General features: G+C 43.4%; 1 protein-coding gene across 5 annotated transcripts in view; it reads left to right on the top strand.

Moving 5' to 3' along the window:
* Positions 1 to 22331, top strand: part of arhgap32b (Rho GTPase activating protein 32b) — a 49856-nt gene extending 27525 nt beyond the window's left edge. For all 5 annotated transcript variants that reach the window (XM_039777387.1, XM_039777386.1, XM_039777385.1 and 2 more), the window contains 11 exons: positions 4977 to 5079; positions 7690 to 7834; positions 11202 to 11284; positions 11644 to 11751; positions 12962 to 13107; positions 13209 to 13410; positions 14056 to 14201; positions 14326 to 14400; positions 14583 to 15416; positions 16518 to 17227; positions 18522 to 22331. In XM_039777387.1, coding sequence (XP_039633321.1) covers positions 4977 to 5079; positions 7690 to 7834; positions 11202 to 11284; positions 11644 to 11751; positions 12962 to 13107; positions 13209 to 13410; positions 14056 to 14201; positions 14326 to 14400; positions 14583 to 15416; positions 16518 to 17227; positions 18522 to 20756 — 4787 coding nt within the window. In that variant the 3' untranslated portion in view covers positions 20757 to 22331. The remainder of the gene's footprint in view (positions 1 to 4976; positions 5080 to 7689; positions 7835 to 11201; positions 11285 to 11643; positions 11752 to 12961; positions 13108 to 13208; positions 13411 to 14055; positions 14202 to 14325; positions 14401 to 14582; positions 15417 to 16517; positions 17228 to 18521) is intronic.
* Positions 22332 to 22577: the final 246 nt, after the last annotated feature.

Genomic DNA, 22577 nt, shown 5'->3' with positions numbered 1-22577 from the left:
GATTTACGGCAGAGAGAACAGGCCTTTATTTGCCAATACCGTGACTTCGATACCTGTTCCTAAATTATACTTTTTCTGATACAAATTTTATAAAAAAAAAAAAAGACATTACACATTACGGCACAAATCTTTTTATTTATTTTTTCAGCTCTTTACTGACGGGCTCTCTGTGTAACGTAGAGGTTTTCCTGCGTGCCTCTGTAAATGAGTAACGTTAGACAGCCAATCACAGATGTTATTAGATCTCGGTAGAGGCATGCTGCGTGCTTGTTGGCTCACTGACGCTGATGAGATTTACTCCTTAGGTATCGAATGACAAGGGAATTTTCGACACTTGATACTTTAGAGCCAATTTGGTCACTGCCTAAAAAGTATTGAATTCGGTACCCAGCCCTCCCTATACGACATCTCCGCCAACGACAGTGTCAACGACGCAGTGTGTTCAGGGCTGCTATGGCAGAAGGGGAAAATAACCCAAGCTCCTTTTAAAGTCCTGTATCTCCGTCCAGATGGTGGTAATGTTGAGGGGATGATGGGTGCCATTTGCACTAACGACTAAACGGCAGACATGACATACTGACGTTGCGGCAGAGCCCCAAGACAGTGGAGCATAGTGATCCATTAGGCTCAAATTATGGAACGTAATTATGAACGTATACCAGTGACATCATGGCTGCCAGAGCTCAGTGCTTATTCATGCTTTTGTTGCTGCTTCCTCGATTCCAATTAATGAGCTAATGGAGTTTAGATGAAAGTCGTCATTAACCATCTTCTAAAATGCACAGCACACACTGTCTGTAAATAGCAGCTCTGCCAGCCTTTGTGGTTGTAATTAAGGTAATAGCCGCCAGGCTAAAGTCCGTACCTACATTTAGCTGCTGGAGCTCCATTGATTTCCAGGGCTCTCAGCAGCGCTGTGTCTGGTAGGTGATATGATGTGATGGTCTCAGTGACAGAGTGGGAGGATAATGGTGTCCTGATTACACTGTTACATCAGCTAGAACCAGCGTTAACGATGCTGCTCCGCTGTTGCTTGATCAATAACTTCATTATAGCCGATGTTGACACCCACTTGAAAACCCATTTATTCGTGTTAATGGATCATATTCTGTGTGACATGAATGGTTCATCATCGTACCAGCACATTAGCTCACAGGGATCCTGTCTGGTCACAGATCACACCGATGGGCGTACAAACAAACAAAACTGCCAAACATTACAATGATCTACTCTAATCATTAATGTGACGTTTATCTCCAAATCGAAATGACTGTCTGCCTGTAACACTGTTAAGACCACTCTTTCCATGAAGCTGTTTTTTTTATTATTTTTTTTTAGCTTTGACAAAAAACGATGTCTCATGTTGTTCTACACTCTCCAGCAAAATGCTTCTTCTTTTCCCAGTGTGGTGTCTCTCTCTTACCACAAATTTAAGGCTGTTTGACTCCCGGTGGTCTGTACATGAAGAATCATACAGATGTTTGTAGAGGCAAACCTGCTCTTCCCAGCCGACCGTGTTGAATTGAAAGCGCAGCGCACGCACAGGGGACGCGTAGGTACAAAAATTCTGAGGGCCACGCGCCGCGACAGCTTGCGGAGCCTTCGCGCTGGAAACGACAGTCGCCATTTCAAGGCTTGCGCCCCTCGCGCCGGGAATTTATAAATAAAGCACTGAAACGCTGCTGCTATAAAGACAGATCCGGGATGTAAGTTGAAGGTGCCCTTGAGCAAGGCCTTTAACGCCAACGGCTCCAGTGGAGCTGCTCAGTGGCCAGCAGATCAGACTGTGGTTGTATTTTACAGCTTCCAGGTATGAATGTGGAACTGAATGTGATCAGGGTGTTCCTGCAAAAGAGAGGCAGTGAACCTTCCCTGAATGAATAAATAAATAAAGGTTAAAAAAATATGTGTGTATATATATATATATATATATATATATATATATATATATATATATAAAGTTTACTTTACTGCGGTGGCACTTTACTAGTAAACCTGCATTTCAAGCTGTAATGTACGGCACTTATGCCAAGAAACCTGTTAACACCCTGTGCATCCTGTACGGTTGGTTAGATGTTGACAATATAGTCTTTAAATGTCATCAAACTTTCAAAAAAAAACTACAAAACTTAAAAATGTCAATAACAAAATGTTGTCCTGTTTGATCAGACAGCTAGACGTCTTGCTGTGTTGTTATCAGCTGCTTCAACAAAAAACTGAGACTTGGGGGTAAAGTAAAATCCCAAAACCTATGAACCGTAAAATAAATGTTTCTTTTCATAAATCTCCCATTAAATCCTCATATTTGGAGTGGCATGCCAACAAAATAGCGATCAAAGGGATGTGCCTACATTTCTAGCTCGGTACTACAAAAGTCCACCTTACAGTATCACATGTTTTTTTTTATTAAATTCCAAAATTTCTTCGGATTCCTCCACAAAGCACTTTCACATCCAGACTGTGGAGGTCAAATAGAAGCGGTACGTTGTTATTTTTCACAAAGCCTGAGTCCTAACCAATTTCAGACTCAGCTTTGAAGCTGAGTAACTTGCACATTCTCACAGACTGCCTTCATCTGTCAGAGACTGCTGGCCGTGATTAACATTCTGCTTCCTTTTTCTGTGTAAAAGGGTTCTTTCTTTCTTTATTTGTGCATATAAAATAAAATTAAAAGGAGGTGCAAAGGTAGGATAAAACCAAAACCCTGAGGGCTTGTAAAATGAACCCACCTAACATTGAAATTAAAGACAGCTGTACATCCTTGACACAACTTTGCTAATTAACATAAATAATTGTAAAATATTTAAATGAAATAGAAGCAATTGGTATGCATTGCTCTCGGGTAATGACCCAGGTAAATATGTTCAGTTCTACTCTGCCGCTGCGGTAATGCCAAACGGTTTATAGGGATAGTTCTAATATTTTAAAGTGAGGTTGATAAAGGTACTTATCCATAGTCACTAGTCAGTGTATTAGCTACAGTAGATGGCGGTCAGCATGCCCCCAGTTTGGAGATGCAGACAGGAGTACCAACACGGAAGTTAAGCTAATGTCCTGCTGTGGACGGAGACAGCAGCTGAACATATTCTAACCACCTAAAGGGTCTGTTCTGACCTGGTATTAAAATCCGATATAAGTGATCCGATCGCAAGTGGACAGCTCTAGGTGCTTGTGTTTTGTTCTGTACAATGTGTCTCCAAACGCGTCCTCAGTGACCACTTATGATCAGATCTTACGTCCCCACTCTATATGCAAATAAACACGTACATCATTTCCGTTTGCATATAGGCTGGTTGTGTGTTTATAATGTCAGTTGATACTTTCACATAAATCAAGTGAAAAATGAAAAGGCGCTGCCCACAGTCGGTCTGTGTGCCGGCCATAGACTGTAGTCTATATAAAAGGGTGCCGACATAAGGAGATCTACTTACAGGCGGAAGAAAGGCCCACCTAAAAAGAAATCAATATATATGGTTTAAAATGATGTAGTGCTTTCCTCAAAAAACAATGTATAGACTAATACCAAAGTGATCCCTCTCAATCATAACTTACGACTCACCAGAAATGTGTGGTGGGTCATAATCAATTGTGCAAATCAATCAATCAAATCAAATATTACAATATTTTTGACCAAATACCTCGATATCGCGGTGATATTGTAGGGTTGACTATTGGTGCTTTCATAAAATATTAACACAATGAGATTTGTGATGAATAATCATCAGTAATGTGGATATAATGACTAATGGGTAAAGACAAAAAATAGAACAGTTAGAACAGTCTGGTAAGTTCAGAAAATGACATCACTTCACTAAAGAGCAGCCGTTAAAACCAGGAAAAGGCAACACTTCGTCATGTTACGATATCTAAAATTCAACACGATATCCAGCCTCATATATCGATATAAAATCGATACATTACCCAGCTCTAGTTTGTGGGCTAGAGGCAAGGAGCGTTTGGGCACGGTACTCCAAACTGGGGACTCTACTGGAGCTAATACACTGACTGTGGAGAAGTAGATCAGACAACCACACTTCAAAAGATCCGAGCTATGCCTTTTAAGTCAATTTGAGCTTTCAAAAGTGGCGTTTAATGGAATCAAACCATCACTTAAATCAGTTGGAAGCACTAAGAGGATTCATTCCTGTTGGGAGTCCAACACTGTGTCCCCATTCAAACACATGTTGTGTATCTTTGTGATAAGAGGACCTCATAAGAACATTTTCCCACGTGAGGAACTTGGAGAGGATTTATCCACCCTCGTTGTCCTCTCCTCTGGTGCAGAATGTAGTTTCCTCAAATCTCGCCTTGTTTTCTCTTTCGCTATGTGTGGAATTTGTCTGTCTGAACAGCTGCTTTGGCGAGTGCCCCACTCTCTGTCATCCTCTGAATGATGTGTGAGCTGTGGGACACTTGGGAGCCTCCATATACACATACACGAAACCATCCTTATCTAACACACACACACACACACACACACACACACACACACACAGAAATAGCATGTCTGTATGATTCATGGTTGCTGAAGGAGAATTAAGAAGCTCTGTGTTTTTCTGAGGTTATTCTTTTTTTGTCACACATCACTGGCATTGTGCTTTGAAGCCGAGTGTATGATTGGCTGCCTCATTCACTGACAACATGTTTTTCTATTTGCTTCATCAGAAAAACTGCATCGGTGTAGAAAATGGGTTAAAGGGCAACCAACAGCACCACATAGAGAAATGAAATGTTCTCAAAGGTTTTCTGGATATGGTTTCTACTTTACATGGTTCAAATGTTTTCACCCACACTCAGTAATCCTTCTGATCCTACAGCCTCTTGTCCAAAAAGCCCCCTGAGCGCTAGCCTTGACCACTCTGCACTCACTCTTCAAAAAGGAACTCATCATATTCTTGACCTGGAAGCTCTCAGTAAAGACTGGACAAATATTGACTGATGTGCGATGTGATGACACGCTGTTTTTCTCTTTGCAGTGCCCCAGGTCCTCAAGAGCTGCACCGAGTTCATCGAGAAGCATGGTGTGGTGGACGGAATGTACCGCCTCTCTGGAATCGCCTCAAATATCCAGAAATTGCGGTAGGAGACACGCTGCCTGTTTATCACAGCATTTGATTCAAGTGTTTATCAGAGTCTCCACTCTGTGCATATTCCCTTTCCACAGAAATGTGGATGTGCCTTCACATCTAAAGGCTGATAACATATGAATTCAATCTAGGGTTATTGCATCTGTAAAAGAATAAAACAGGATGACGTGCAGTTTTCAACATCAGTTTTTACTATGTGATGTTGTCATACCAGGATAAGAACTTGTGCTTTGGTAATCGGAGCTTTTACAACAGTTGTGGCTTGTAAAAGGCAACATACGTGTTGTGGCCATTTTATAAGTTCATATTTTTGTTCTGCTATGCTGTGAGGCTGTAAGGATAATGCTGTGTTTACATGTCGATATATAGGATAGGATGTGGGGATGACCATATGCAACAGTTTGAGTTTGATTTCCTCTCTAAACTCTGAATAAACCGTGTCCCCTGATTGTCAAGCTGCCAGATAAGACAAGAGACGAGTTCATAGAAATATTGATACACTCTCTAGGTCACCTTCACTTATTAGTGTACGCTAAGCAAGATTAGCTTTGTGGGCAGCAGCAAGAACATTTAGAACATTTGTTTTCACCCTGGGTTTGGCATCTCAGGCCACATACGGTGCCCTCAGACACACTTAAGTAACTGGGTAATGCAGGTAATTCAAGAACACATTTGCATGCATTGTAGGAACCTGGTTACTGTAAATAAGCGTTCGCATGCATACTGGAAAAGCTGGAAATTCAGTCATAGAAACACCTGAAAATGTATTAAAATGACCAAATCCATGAATACATGCAATAGGTCAGTAATCAGATGTAGCCCTTATTTTGGAAGCACGGCTTTCTTGAGGTACACAGACACATGAGGAAAAGCTGTGCTGTCTGTCTGTCTGTCTGTCTGTCTAACTTTCTATCTGTCTAACTGTCTGTCTGTTAGAGCTGGGCAGTATATCAATATTATATCGATATGGTGATATGAGACTAGATATCGTCTTAGATTTTGGATATCGTAATATGTAAATAAGTGGTGTCTTTTCCTGGTTTTAAAGGCTGCATTACAGTAAAGTGATGTAATGTTCTGAACTTACCAGACTGGTGTAACTGTTCTGTTATTTGCCTTTACCCACTTAGTCATTATATCCAGATTACTGATGATTATTTATCTAAAATCTCATTGTGTAGGCATTTTGTGAAAGCACCATTAGTCAACACTACAATATCGTTGCAGTATCAATATCAAGGTGTTTGGTCAAAAATATTGTGATATTTGATTTTCTCCATATCGCCCAGCCCTACTGTCTGTCCGTCTGTCCTCTCAAGAAAGCTGTGCTTCCAAAATTTAACAAATGCTTAAATGCTCAGCAGTTTGGATAGGCTACTTGATGTTTGGTTCACTTTTAGTCTGAGGTTGGATGAGTGCTTACTTAAGGCGCTGACAAACTAACCCGATAATCGGCCGCTGGACAGTCTGGCGAGGTCGGTGACTCGAGTCTGTTCGGTGTGTCCCGTGCCGTCGTCAGTCTGGGGGCTGTCGGCGTTTATTTTGGCTGCCCTGACATGTTCAGTCGGCAGCAGGGCAGTCGGGACTCACCTGGAAACGGCGAGCGGAATGAGCGTGACTAGAGTCTCTCAAAATCTGACGAAAATCTTTTAAACTGACCTTTGTTGATCTGACATGAAGACAGATTCAGCAACTGCACGGCCTATTTCTCGCTTAAAATGTTTTCAGAAACATGTTTCAGTGAAGTATTTTAGTACAATAGGAAATCATATTCTGAACGAGCTGCCATGAGAAAACAAACCCATGTGACGCGTTCGTCCAATCAGCTGCCGGTTTTCATTTTTTGGGCAACAATACAGATTAGCGCCGCCTGCTGTTATGGAGACGTATTACGTCTCGTCTCTTCGGTGTGTTCTGAGGCACTTTTTGGACCAACTCGAGGACACTGATCAGTCCGACTGGCTTTCCTGCCGATGGTTGGCCGTCTGGTTGGTGTGTCAGAGCCTTTAAACGCAGTGATAGAGGCTGTCCTAACTGTCTGATTGGTGGAGCTTGTTGGGGATGCACTGTACGCAGACTGACAGGAGGACCGGCAGACACTACTAAGGACTCAAAAGACCACTCACCCTCCTCTGCATGATTTATTAAGTAAAGGGCAGTGTTCCTGAGACAAGAATTGGTTTTAATGACTAAAACAATATTCTTTGCATGCTTTGCTTTATTTATTTCATTTGTATATTTATTTTTGTGGTTTGAGATGTAAACGATATATCACACAGTTCATGTGAATACATTGCATTCACATATTGATATTTTTGGATGAGGAACCTCAACTTCATTGTGTGCCCACACTTCTGAAACCAAAACATAACATAAAACCTACTGTACACCCTCGACCACATGCCACACGGAGATTAGATCATTACCACAAACTAAATTTAAGTTGTTTAGGCACATATCTTGAATTTTCTCTTCCAAAACACTACTGAAGTGCAGCTTGCTTTTTTTCTTTTTATTTTATACAGCAGTCATTTATTGATGCATTTTCTTCAGAAGAAGTTCATTAGTTGAATCTGCCTTTGCCCTCTTTCTCTTTCATCAGGCACGAGTTTGACTCTGAGCAGATCCCCGACCTGACCAAAGATGTCTACATCCAGGATATCCACTGTGTCGGCTCGCTGTGCAAGCTCTACTTCAGAGAGCTGCCCAACCCCCTGCTCACCTACCAGCTCTACGAGAAATTCTCTGTAAGCAAAGCCTTAGCAGGTCGAAACACTTCTCACACACCGATTTCTTGCACTCATGTAGATACCAGGTGGAAGAAGTATTCAGATCCTTTACTTAGGTAAAGGTACTAATACCACGCTATAGAAATACTGTGTTAGAAGTAAAATTCCTAAATTATAAATGTTATTTAAGTAAAAGTATGTAAGTATACCGGTAATCTGGAAAATGTACTTGACGTAAAAGTAGTCGATGCAGAACTCTCCTCCCATTGTAGAAAGAGTAAAGGATCCAACCAGTCGTGTGTTTAATGGTCTCATCATCTCAGCTGGACTTGGTGGCTAGTTTACTTTATAATCAAACATCAGATTTTATAAACTACATGTGTTTTATGTGCAGGAATCTTAATGTGTAAAGTAACTAGTAACTAAAGCTGTAACAGATGAATGTAGTGGAGTAAAAAGTCCAATATTTCTCTCTGAGATGTAGCGGAGTAGAAGTAGAAAGTGGCATGAAAAGAGAAGACTCAAGTATAGTACAAGTACCTTAAAGTTGTACTTAAGGCAAGGCAAGGCAAGGCAGCTTTATTTGTATAGCACATTTCAGCAACAGGGCAATTCAAAGTGCTTTACATAAAACATTAAAGAGCAGTTAAAAACAATTGAAAACAATTTAAAAACATTAATAAACAAATTAAAAACATTAAAAGACAAGAATAAAATTGATAGTGCAGTATAAGAATAAAAGTTACAGTGCAGTATAAGAAATTAAAGTTAATAGATTATTTAAAGAAAAGCAACATCAAAAGATAGGTCTTTAGCTTAGATTTAAAAGAACTGAGAGTTCGCGCGGACCTGCAGGTTTCTGGGAGTTTGTTCCAGATATGTGGAGCATAAAAACTGAACGCTGCTTCCCCCTGTTTAGTTCTGACTCTGGGTACAACAAGTAGACCTGTCCCAGACGACCTGAGAGGTCTGGGTGGGTCATAATGTAGTAGCAGATCAGAAATGTATTTTGGCCCTAAACCGTTTAGTGATTTATAAACCAGTAAAAGTATTTTGAAATCAATTCTTTGAGGCACTGGAAGCCAGTGTAGAGACTTCAGTACTGGAGTGATGTGATCCACTTTCTTGGTCTTAGTGAGGACTCGAGCAGCAGCGTTCTGAATCAGCTGCAGCTGTCTGATTGAGTTTTTGGGAAGACCTGTAAAGACTCCGTTACAGTAGTCAAGTCTACTGAAGATAAAAGCATGGACAAGTTTTTCCAGATCCTGCTGAGACATAAGTCCTTTAACCCTTGATATATTTTTAAGGTGATAATAGGCTGATTTTTTAATTATGTTAATGTGGCTTTTTAAAATTCAGGTCTGAGTCCATGACTACACCAAGATTTCTGGCTTTGTCTGTTGTTTTTAACATTTTGGTCTTGAAGCTGAGCGCTGACTTTCAATCGTTCCTCTTTTGCTCCCAAAAAAACCACCTCCGTTTTTCTTCATTTAATTTAAGAAAGTTCTGGCACATCCAGTCATTAATCTGTTCAATGCACATATTTAATTGTTGTATTGGGCTATAGTTCCCTGGTGATAAGGTTATGTAAATTTGGGTGTCATCCGCATAACTATGGTAACTTATTTTGTTGTTTTCCATAATCTGAGCCAGTGGAAGCATGTAGATGTTGAACAGAAGAGGCCCCAGAACTGAGCCTTGTTGGGAACTCCGCACGTCATATTTGTATGCTCAGATGTATAATTACCTACAGACACAAAGTAGTCCCTATTCTTTAAATAGGATTCAAACCACTTTAGTACTGAGCCAGAAAGACCAACCCAGTTTTCCAATCGGTCAAGCAATATGTCATGGTCTACCGTATCAAATGCAGCACTGAGATCAAGTAATACTAAGACTGAAATTTTGCCACTATCTGTGTTTAAGTGGATGTCATTAAAGACTTTAACAAGAGCCGTCTCAGTGCTGTGGTGTGGTCGAAAACCTGACTGGAAGGCATCAAAACTGTTGTTTAACGATAAGAAAAGGTTGAGTTGTTGACAAACCACTTTTTCTATGATTTTACTTAAAAATGGAAGGTTTGATATTGGCCTATAGTTGCTCATTAGTGTCGTGTCTAGATTGTTCTTTTTTAGGAGTGGCTTGATGACTGCAGTTTTCAGGGCCTGTGGGAAGATACCTGAGAGCAGAGATGTGTTTACAATCTGTAGAAGATCTGAAGCCAAACAATTCAAAACATTTTTGAAAACACCCGTTGGTAGAATATCAAGGCAACAGGAGGAGGTTTTCAGATGTTGTATAATGTCCTCCAGGTTTTTAAGGTTGATTGTATGAAATTGTGTCATGTTGGAATTTGTTTTGCATGCACACTGTGACAACACATATCCTGTACTTGATATGGAAGCACTTACTGTTTGTCTAATTTTCTGAATTTTGTCTGTGAAGAAGGAGGCAAAGTCATTGCAAGCCTTGGTAGACAACAGTTCCGATGCTACTGGTACTGGAGGGTTAGTTAATCTATCAACAGTAGCAAACAAAGCACGTGAATTATTATTGTTTCTGGCAATAATGTCAGAGAAGAAGGACCGCCTTGCATTTCTTAGTTCCAGATTATAAATGCGAAGTCTCTCTTTATAAGTGTTATAATGGACCCGGAGATCAGATTTTCGCCAACTGCGTTCAGCTTTTCGACACTCTCTTTTTTCTGTTCTCACAACTATAAAATTTCTCCATGGAGATCTTTTCTTACCAGAGACAGCTTTGATCTTAGTGGGAGCAATAGCATCAATAACATTCGTAATTTTACAGTTGAAATTATCTACAAGCTCAGTGACTACTTAAGTACAGTACTTGAGTAAATGTACTTATCTACATGCCACCACTGGATAGAAGTCTAAGTATTGCAGCAGAGATTCTGTGCTTACCGATGCCCCAAAAGGACACTGATTGGGTGTGACTGGCAGTATTGATTTCAAATTACTTCTTGATCTCTACAGCAAAGAAAGGAAATTCCTCCGATTTATCTTACAGGAATCCTGCAAATGTCTCTTGCAGTTATGAGTCATGGACACCTCTGAAATAATAGCACTGTACTTGACACACCCTATCATTACAGATGTAGCAAACCGCTCTCTGGGTGACTTGGAATCAAAATCTTCTCCAAGCACAGCAGAGGCGTCCCTGAAGATAAAGTAAATGTTTGCTGGTTGTTATGGCAGCTGAGGAGAGGGGGGGGGGGGATTGTGGCTGCAGACTGCTGTCCCCCTCTGTGCTCCATGTAGCGCTGTGAACCTGGGATGACAAGTGAATGGGGCTTAATGTTGATACGCTGAATTCATCCCACCCTGCCTACCTCCCCATCTCTCCCTTTGTTTTCACTCTGAAGGATGCTGTGTCAGCGGCAACGGACGAAGAACGACTCATCAAAATCCATGATGTCATCCAGCAGCTTCCTCCACCGCATTACAGGTCAGTGTAGAGGCACACTGCCCCCCGTTGGCAGGCTCAGAAACTGCCAGGTTACAGACACACACCTTGTGTTGAGTCTTCACATCGCCGTGTGTCTGTTAATGTTATGTTCATGGCTTTTTCGTTGAGTGGAATCATTTAACGGCTCCCAGCTGGTCTTTGTGTTGAAGATGAGGAATTAAATTTTCTGTCCTTTGTGAAAGCATACGAATGCAAATTTTTTAAAGTAACATTCCTCTGGGATTTGAGCACATGGTGAAATATTGATGTACTGAAGAAGGAGCTCTATCATGGCCATTAGTCTGCATATCACTAGTGGGAGCCAATTAAGTTTGAATAAATGAATATTTGATTCCTAGGACCCTGGAGTTCCTGATGAGACACCTTTCGCACCTGGCAGCGTTCAGCTACATCACCAACATGCACAGCAAGAACCTGGCCATCGTCTGGGCACCCAACCTGCTCAGGTGAGGTGTCAGCCTGCTGCATGGAATGGTTTTTAGGCCTGTACCGATTGGCGTGTGTGTGTGTGTGTGTGTGTGTGTGTGTGTGTGTGTGTATATATATATATACATTCAAAGCTTCTATTGAAGGTTTTCGAATAAAGCTTTGAATGTCTGTCTGTCTGTCTTTTGAATGTGACGTCATCACCCTATAAAAATGTATCGTATATCGTAAGTCTTCTTTTCATTTAATCAACTTTCTTTAATGAACTCTTTAGTTCAGTAAACATAAATGCATGTAGGCAGCAAGCAAATAGAATAAGGCCATTAAAAAAAATTATAAAATAATTATTGCACCCTTAGGCATGGGAAGAAATCACACATCTTAGGGTTGTGTGCGCCCACCCCCCCAAAAATATAATTTAAAAACCACTGTAAATATTATAATGATATATACTTAAAATCATTTTGTAAGTAGTAAGGCTTATAGTGAAACCTCACCAGGTCACCAAAACTCAATTTATGATAAAAAGAGAGCACAAACTGGAACTCAATTTGGTGAAAACATAGTTGAGCTTATGTAGTTTCTTTATGCTACTCACATGAACGATTTCTCAGACTTGAATCCGCTGTGATAATGGGCTCCGTGCAGCAGAAATTAGAGTGCATTCTGCCTGAATGGAAGGATTTAAGCAGCTGTTTGTGGGAGGGTGCTGATCAACACGACATCAAATGCTGGAAATGCATTTTCTCAATAATTTTAGACAAATTATGTAATTTAAAATGTAACCACTTGTGTTTTATTCACTACCTTAAAGCTTTAGTGCGTAACTTTTTGATATTAATGAACATCCGTCACATTCAAGCCATTGCCAAATGAGTTGCTACAAAGCTAATTAAGACAGTATGGCTATGTCCAGCGACTTTGACGCGCAGAAAATTGAGTGAAGATAATGACCTCTTCTGAAGAGTCCATCATGTTTTTTTAATCCTCCGTGTCCTTCTTGGTTTCAAGCAACTGTGTGGAGGAGAGGTTGGGGGGGGGGGGTGCGCGATTACAGAAGGCTTGTATCATGTGGACGTGCCAACAGTTGTTGTCATTACTTAGAATTCCTCATTGGGGGGGGGGGGGTCAGAAACTACGTACTATAGCTTTAAAAGTCACACACTTTCACTCTTTAAATTAGAGCACTTTAATAAACCAACACAATTCTTCCCTTTTCACTGTTGTCAGGTCCAAACAGATTGAATCTGCGTGCTTCAGTGGCACAGCAGCCTTCATGGAAGTCCGAATCCAGTCGGTGGTGGTGGAGTTCATCCTCAACCATGTGGACGTTCTCTTCAGCACTAAACTTAGCTCACTCATACGAGAGGGCGCAGGTACGTACACGCATCACTTAGTTACAACCTCTTCTCACATTGTTGTCCCACGACCCACTGCTGCTTCTACCTGAGCAATAAACACCATTCCACATCACCAGGTCACAACTCGCTGTCACGGCCCAAATCCCTGCTGGTTTCATCGCCCTCCACTAAACTCCTGAGTCTGGAGGAGGCCCAGGCCAGGACCCAGGCTCAGATCAACTCTCCAGTCACTGAAGACAGTAAATACATCGAGGTGGGCGAAGGTCCGGCGGCCCTGCAGGGAAAGTTCCACACGGTCATCGAGTTTCCCACCGAGAGGTTTGTTAACTCCTATTACTGCTATGCCATTTGGTGACTTTGTCTTCAAAAGACCAATTAATATAAAATCACACACTCAGAGACTACTGTAGATTGTGTTGCAAAAGATGTGCATTTTAATGTAATTTGGGCTTAGATAATAATGCTGGAAAGTGGCTCCATCTGCTGGTTGCTGGTGAGGCTGCAGGCAGAGTCAGTTTCCTCCTGCACTAGCTAGGCAGTATCTCATAGCACTTAATAATAAAATAATAATAAGAAGAAGAAGACTTCTCACAGTTGTCAAAGTCACTTTACAAACAAATACAACTAAAACAAGCAGTAGTCATTTAATAAAGACAATAGAAATAAAATAGCAAGATTAGAGTCTTAAATGAAAACATAAAAACATTGGGGGGGGGGCAAGTCTGAAAAGGGGCTTTTTTTTAATGATGACAGTGTGGGGGCATTCTTGATGTGGTTAGGTAATAAGTCCCTTGGCTGTCTCCAGTTTCAGACTTGGGCAGATGTCCTAGAAGTGGAGATGCTGTTTAAAAAAGCAGCTTAAAACAGATAAATGTGATTGTTGTCATTGAGTTGTGTATCGTAGTAGTTAGTAAAAGTAACTTTTCCTTTGCCTACTTTTCCACCACCATTTTCTAATAACAGGAAGAGGCCTCCTATTAAATCCAAGAAGTCTCCTGTGGGTAGTTGGCGTTCTTTCTTCAACCTGGGCAAGTCTTCCTCCATGTCCAAGCGCAAGCTGCCCCGCAACCCCAGTGAGCCCAATGAACTAAAGGCCATGGCTCTCGCCGGTGAGTCCTTCCTCCCCACGTGGAATGAAAATAGTCCAATTTTCGCCTTACCATTGTGCAATGAGAAGAGCTTATTTGCAGAAACGAGGCTGAACGCTGAAGCATTTTAATGGCTATGTTTCAGGAGGCCGAGGAGACACGGCAACATTAAGATCGGCCAAAAGTGAAGAGTCACTGAGTTCCCTGCACAATGTTGAAGGTAATCATTTGTGTCTTCCGGTTCCCTTTTACACAGCATAACGAGTTTAATCAGTCAGTCTTGCTAATTACATATACATACATGTAACGTATTTCAAATGCTCTTTCTACAGCGTAGCCTACTGTTGTGCTTAGGGCCTGTTAAAAGAAATAGTTTCTAAATATATTCGTTTCCTCCTTCAGGAGAGTCCAAGCTGTACCGTCCTCGGCGGCCGCGCTCCAGCAGCGATGCCCTGTCAGCTTCATTTAATGGCGAGCTGCTGGACAGCCGACAGCACTGCAACTCTTACGACAACCTGGACGCTACGGAGGACAGCGACGGAGACGACGGGCCCATCTGTGTGCCGGCCCTCATCTCCCCTCCCCGCTCGGCAGGTGAAGATGTGGACCTCAGCCCGCCAGACATTGGCATGGCCTCCTTGGACTTTGACCCCATGTCTTTCCAGTGCAGTCTCCCCGATACCTCTTACGCCTTCCCCCTGGATGATTCACCCGCTGGGGCTGAGGGTTCCACGCTAAAGAGGAGCCCCGGTAGCATCTGTGGCAAGACCAATGGCTCTGACCTCATCTCTGCTACCTTCCTGGGTAGCTTGATGTCCCCCTTGTTGTCCACAGACTTCTGCCTGGCTGCTGGAGAGAAGGTGGAAAGCAAGAAACTGCCCACTTCCTATTCTTACACCGATAAACCAACACAGGCCGTGTCGCCTATTAAATGTGGAAAGACCACTAGTTTAACACCATTTGCATCTTCGGAGCTTTTCGCTACCGAGATGCCTGACAAGAATACAGCTGGAAAGGCTGTCTCTCCACAACCATTATCTCCTCCTCCAGTAGTCAAGGACTCTCCTCCCCTGATGGGCAGTGTGCTGCTGAGGGCAGCCGAGCCGTCGCTAAGTGAAGCTTTCCAAATGGAGCTGCACTCTAAGCTGACGGGCTGTGACAGCGTGGACAGCCGAGAGCTGAAGGGAGAGGACAGCATACAGCAGGCGCCAGCTGCCAGCAGCCAAGAGGACCATGGTAGGGAGCAGAGAATGACCTTTTTAAAGGTTTATTTTTTTACCCTATTGTCCCATGCATTGGTGTCTGAGTGACTAATGTGAACGAAATTGGTCCAGTATTGAGCGTGAACGCTGTCCCCAGCAGCCGTGAACCGCGCTGCACTGTACGGCCACTAAAGTTCTGTTTTTGCTCATATTATTATTCTAAGTGTCTGACAACATGGAAAGGATCCCTATAGAGATATACCTTTTTGTTAAAAAGTAAAATCCTTTTTGTTTAAATACAAACGGCTCCGAAATTGCCAATGCCAAACTCACCAGACTCCATGTAAATAATCAGTACTTTTAGCGTGTATAGAGCCAGCATATTTCCACATGTAAATGGGTGAATTAAGAGTTTATTTCAACCAAACCAGAGTGGTGATTGTTGGAACAGTGAAAAGATGAACCAAGACGGCTTTTGGTAGTTTTATTTAGTTTCTGTCCACTTTGAATGAAGTGTGTTTTACAATGATAGAATTCCAGTTTAATTAAATGGAGTCTGGTGGGTTTGGCGACAGCCATTTCGGTGACATTTTTATGTTTAAAAAAGGGATCTTACTCTTTAAAAAAAGGTCGTCCTCTGTAGGGATCCTTTTCATAATGTTGTCAGACACTTAGAATATGGATGGGAATTGAAGGTGCGCAATTGCCCATTAATGTTACATTGCAGTGGTCTTGCTTAATACTGGACCAATTTTAGAGATTGTTGTTCCCATCCGTTACATAGACACAAATAGGGTCCAGGTTAAAAAGAAAAAAAACAAAGTTACCCTTTAAGTGTATTTTTTGGCATGTTCACGACTTCACTGTTTAGTTTACACTAAGTAGATAAAAAAAAGGTGATAATTCATGCCGTTAATTATATAACTGCTTTTTTTCTAGGTTTAGTTTGCATGGATTTCATCTTAACTACATCTTTTCATATAATGCCTGAGCACCACGCTTAACTTTTCCCCTCTTTCCCACTCTTGAAGCACCTTAACCAGCCTGCCTGCTGTCATTTCTTTTCTTCACCTACTGCTCTCTTGCTTATTTGTTCTTCAACCATAGATCCCTTGTATTTTTGTGTCCCTGCTAGGAGTCGTAGCTCCGGACTCTTCAAAGGACCTCACCCCTCGTTCCCTCAGCACTACAGCTCCCACTATTGCCCCTCTTCCTCCTCCTCCCCCTCCTAAAAATGCTGCCCGCATGTTGGCCCTGGCCCTGGCAGAGTCTGCCCAGCAGGTCTCCAGTCAGTCTCAGTCCCGGTCCTCTGAGCCCTCCACACCGCTGTCCCCTCTGCTGCAACAGGAGGCCTCTGATTTCCAGGACTCGCCACATCCTCGGGTCCCACATTTCCACACTTCCTCCTCCGAGGGAACAGGAACAGGAAGTTCCCCGCCACCACACAGCACTGCTCCGACCGTCACTCCAGCCTCATCTTGTCCCTCCACTTCCAGTCCTACAATCAAACAGCAGCCTCTAGAGTTTACCAGCACGATTACCAAGCCGCCAGCCAGTACCGAGTCCTCTACGACTCCACCTGCAACACAGCCAGAAACAGACTCCACCCCACCAGACACTCCTTGTTACAAGTGTGCCCCAGTCGCCAGTTCAACCAACCTGACTTCTCCGATCAGGAAAAGTCCCGAAAGGCAGCAGCCTGTCCCAGGACCGGCCCAAGGACAGGCCCCAGGACAGGTCCTAGGACAGGCCCCAGTCCGTCCCAGCTCATCTAGTACCACTCCAGCCACCTTCCCCAGTGGCAGCTGCAAAGATACTAGAGTCTTACCACAGCTTGTTCCTGAGGTACGTGTCATATCACTTTCATATGTAGGCTAGTACTTAAAGAAATTATTAAGGGTCATCATGTTGAGCTGCAGTAAGCGTGATTGAAATAGATCAATAATTGCTACGCAGCATAACACAAGCAACAAGCCTTAAAGGATGAGTTATATTTTGAGAGGTACACTTATTTGCTTTCTTGCCGAGAGTTAGCTAAAAAGGACCGATACCACTCTCATCTCTATCCAGGCCATTTGAGGCTACAGCCAGCAGACGGTTAGCTTAGCTTAGCAAAAAGACTGGAACCAGGGGGAAAGCTAGCCGGGCTCTGTCCATAGGTTTAAAAAATCCTCCTACCAGCACCTCTAAAGCTCACTAATTAACACGTTATATCTTATATGTCTTCCTGGAGTCTTGTCATCACAGTGAGGTTGCCAGGCGACCATTAGAGACTCTCTGAAGTCACTGTAACTGGCCACTTTCACACATCGATAGATAGAACGTGTTAATTAGTTGTAGCTTTAGAAAGGAAGGAACTGGTAGGTGGATTTTTTTAACCTTTGGTGGCCAGCTATTTAACGGTCCCAGTCTTTATGCTCAGCTAGGTGTATTTTGGCTCAGAATGGGCCTTTGGGGGGGGGGAGACATGAAGTGTTAGGTCTGGGGGTCCTCCCAACAAAATGTTGAGAGTCAAAGACTTAATTTCCTGCATTCTGATACATTTTTAGGCACAAATGTATGGTTAAAATGTCTTCATTCATGTCAAGAAAAGCACAAAATTCTGTAACTCTTTCCCAAGGAGCACATTTTGCTCTTACATTTTAAGATTTAGGAATGACTTACATAAGGTAATTGCTATTCCTGTTTTTAACAGCTAATTTGTACAGTAATACAATAGTCTTATGAATACAAAACATTATGAAGTGTAATGTTTTTTTTATATTTTAAAATACATTCTATTGATCAATAAATTGTCAGTGATGTTGAATATACAGTAGTGAAACAGACTGCCCCTACTGTTCAGCACCCATGTGAACTGCGGATTAATTGCAAATTTAACAATCATGGTGTGAAATACAGTTCAACTGCCGCTCTTAAGTGAACGGGGCTCAGCAGAGAGATGGAGCGGGAAAAATGTTTGTGGCATACAGAAAAAATACCAAATGTGTCAAAACATTTGCCATGGGGGTTGTCGTATGTGTAGTTTCTTTGATGTTCACCAGATAAGAAAACCTCTTGTCCCGCTGCAGCAATGCTCAGCTTGTTTTTTGTAGACTTTCCTCAGTAAACAAGGCTCTGTTTTGTTGTTTGTTCACAGGTCAAACCAGAGGAGACTGCACCACCCCCTGTCCTTCCAAAACCATCAGAGCAGCCCCCTCCAGCAATTCAAAAGCCCAAGAGGCATGCAGTCTCACTGCCCAAGCATCAAACGCAAAAAACTCAGCAACAGAGCCCAGCTCAGATACAGCCTCTTCCAACACCGCCTCAGACACAGGTCCAGCCCCAAACACAACCTCAGCTCCCCTCGAAGGCCAGCGCAAGAGTGGCCCCCACCTCTGCTGAGCCTGTTGAGAAACCTTGGGAGGCCATAAAGCCGGTACAGCCCTGTACAGAGTCTGCAAAGTACCACAACGTGTACGGACCCACACCTCCAGCCCCTCCTGTCCGCACCATAGAGAGCAAACTGGCCACAGCTGCACTCAGCCAAAGTGAAGCCTCCTATATTCTGGGTGAAGGCCCGGTGCCTAGCCATCTAGAGGATGCCCTGCCTCACCATCCCCCTTCTCCTCGTAAATCTTCCACGCACCAGCCAGCCTACCTGTACCACGCTAAAGGAGAACCGGTCTTAATTGAGCCTCCAGGAGCTGCATACTACCACCAGAGGCCGGTTCCGCTGGGCCCGCAGTCCATGCCACACCACTTCCGGCCCGACAGCGTCCCCCCACACCTCTCCTGTGTGTCCAAATCAGAGCCTCAGATACCTTACAGTGCCCGACTAGACAACAGATACAGCACTTTAGGCCCCGGGTCCCACCACCACTCTATGAAGTCCAGAGGAAACCCCCGCAGCGTGTACGTGTCTCCGGGGCCGGGGCATCAGGGTTATAGCCATGACAGAAACCAAGGCTATCCCACCATTCGCAGAGTACACTCGCTCCATGTTCCTTCCACTATCCGCTCAGTGCCCATCCAAAGGACTGAAGTTCCTCCAGATGACGAGATGTTCTTCTACCATCGGCCCACGTATCAGTGCAAAGCCTACCAGCAGCCCCCGCAGCAGCCCCCGCAGCAGTCCTCACAGACCGACTACCACGTCACCCAGCTGCAGCCTTACTTTGAGAACGGACGGGTTCAGTATCGCTACAGTCCATACTCTGGTTCGAGCCCTTTGGAGGCGCCTTACTACGACATTGACCCTTACGGCACCATCCGAGTCCGACACCTCCACTCCCATGGCGGCCGAGATCCGGGAGCCGCTGCTGGTCGACAGGGCGGAAAGGCGACCGGGTACCACTACCTCGCTCGCCATGTCATCCCACCTGGTAAGGAGCACAGCTTTGTGAGCAGGGACATGCCCCCCAGTCACGGGGCCAAGGAAGCTGCTGCTTACCTCGTTTGGGACCCCGAGGAGTGCGAAAGGCTCCGCATGCACTCCATCCGCAGGGAGAGCAGGGCCAGACAGAAGATTAAAGGCCCTGTCCTCTCCCAGTACGACAACGTCGGCATGTTTGCACCAGCAGATATACCTAGCTATGAAACCCTGCACCTGCGCAGCAAGTCTGACCCAGGCAAAGCTGTGCTGGTTGCTGCCGAGAGCAAAGACGGCCGCTACCTGCCCAGGCACATGGTGTCAGACGCTGACGTCCTCATGTACATGGAGACCGACAAGCTTGTCCAGGGCAGCGCAGTGGGCGACAAGTCAGACGGCCTCGCCAAGCATAGCAGTACCAAGAAATGCCAGTCCTCCCACTCCCTTCCAGCTACTCTGAGCCACAGTCTGTCCCATCAGCAGGAGAGCGGCCGGCACGAGGCCAAGTACGAGACCGGAGACGACAAGCTGGCCGGGGACGGCAGCAGGTCTAAACACTGGCAGCAGGAGTATCCCAACAAGTGGAACTTCCAGCCACGTTACGAGTGCCCGGATTCTGACCACCACCAGAGTAAAGCGAAACCGCCAAGCAGCTACCACAGTACAGAGGACCAGGCATCCGCGCCCAGGGAACAGCAGGCCCGCTCCAAACTGGAGCGCTCCCACAGCGTCCGGGAGCAGCAGCACTACAGCCAGGGCAACCCCGACCTGGACAGGGACTTCTCATATCAGAAACACGGCACAAAGACAGTGCTGTCCCACTACGATAACTTGGACGATTACCACCCAGTACCTCAGCCTCAGGCCCCTGTTCAAAAACGTGGAGGCTCCGGCTCCTATCCCGGCCCTGGGTTCACAGTGAGCCACAGCAACAGAGCGTACTCCACAGCACTGGGCCAGGGAGCCTTCATCCAGACTGACATGGCCATGCAGAGGCCAGAGACAGAGATACGTACAGAATGAAGCATTTAGGAGGGTGGGGTGGGGGGGGGACGGACGTGTGAAATTATCTTTAGCTGTGTAGAAGACAGACTCTATTGCGCTACGGTCACAGCCTCTGCAGGACAGTGGACTGTCGTATCACCAATATTTTTGCTCCTCTGTATTTTTAATGAATTGTAAAGAAAATTGTAAGACTTTTTACAGAAAAGTCCTGAATGTACCTGAAATTATTGTCCAAGAGGTCATATTATTGTGATTGATTGAGACAATAGCCAGTCATAAATGTATATGATATGAAAAATGTAAGGTACTTTTAACAGGGACACAAAAATGTAAAATATATTTACATATATATATGAATAGAATTACTAGTAAAAAGGGATTTTAGTTGGAATTTTTTTTTTTTTTAGGTGTGGCGCTGGGTTTGAGCATCAACTGGGATTAAGCTTTGCATTTTAGAAATGCATGCACACACTATCTCTTACAGAACAGTTCTGTGTAGTTCAGGATCCATTGCGTTCTTTCTGGATGTTACAGCACAAGTTATTGGAGGAAAATATATTTAGGTCATCGCTAACTCCCTCTGCTTAGATGTACACAAGTAGGCGGGGCGGTGTGTCCGCGTTGGTCTTGAAGAATCCGACTGGGTGTGAGCTTTGATAAGGAGCTGCAATGGGTTACTTTCAGATAATATAGTGGTTATCAATGTCTTATTTTCTGTGTGACTGTGCCATTTTTATGTAACTTTGCTATAAACAGATTTCAATCACTTCTAATGGAATGTTTTGGTACTTGTTATGTTTGTCTTTTTTTGGAAGAGGGACCAAACGACTTGGCGCTGTTGTTGCACATAACCAGATGTAGAGGGGAAGATGGATGAATGCCCGTTGTACCTTTTTTAAGTATGTGTAAGAGGTTGTTTTTTTTAATTTCGTTTTTTTTCATCGCATTCTCGGTACTTTTCATGAACTGGACTGACTGAATAAAGCTGAAAACAATGTCCTCTCAAACAACGTGGTGGAAAACATGTTGCCGCTGCTTTGTGGGGAAAACAACTTGGTGATGAGCCTTAAATTTAGTTCCAACAGACCATATTTTGTTTACGTCACCATTGTCCTAATGCACACACATTGGGATATCTAGATTTAAGATCACCTTTGATGATTTTTGATTGTTCAGGGTTGACAGGTGAGGTGACCCACTGGGGTTACTGGCTCTGAATTTAAAACAATGGGGGAGGGAAAAGGTTTTTTTTTGTTTTGTTTTTTAAAAGATATCTGGGGCCATTTATTTTCAGGCTGGAAATTGATGTAAATTCATGTGGTATTATACGACATGCCCTTTTGGTTCATCATACTGTATGGATTACAATATGTTTCAAATATGTCTAAATCCAGGTTGTACTCTGTAACTGTTTGACTTCTATCGCTTGCAGGTTTTGCTCCTCTTGCCTTATCTAAAGCCTCTACCTTTTCAGATGGGGAACTGAAGTAAGGCACTGTGTAATTGAATGTGAAAACACTCCTCTCTCTCTCAAACTAGAGGTGATCTGCAGTTAGATATGAAATTAATAAAACTGTTCAGGAATAGCTATAATCTGTCTTTTAATATGTGCGTGATGTTACCTGTGTTGATACACCGCTGCTTGGCCCAGTCTGAAAATCATATGAAGGAGGACAACATTGACAAATTTAGTTCCAAGAGACAGGAGCATAAATTATAAGCAATTGTCATTAATTATTGAAAGTATAACACAATGGCATGTATGTATGTGCGCTCAGTTATAGGGTTCTTATGTCACAATTTTCTATGTCGTTCTTGGTCAAAGATATTTCAGAGTTT

The sequence above is a fragment of the Perca fluviatilis genome, chromosome 16 (assembly GCF_010015445.1).
Source record: "Perca fluviatilis chromosome 16, GENO_Pfluv_1.0, whole genome shotgun sequence".
NCBI classification, from domain to species: domain Eukaryota; kingdom Metazoa; phylum Chordata; class Actinopteri; order Perciformes; family Percidae; genus Perca; species Perca fluviatilis.
The sequence above is the reverse complement of the archived record's forward strand: the minus strand, read 5'-3'. Positions and strand labels throughout refer to the sequence as shown.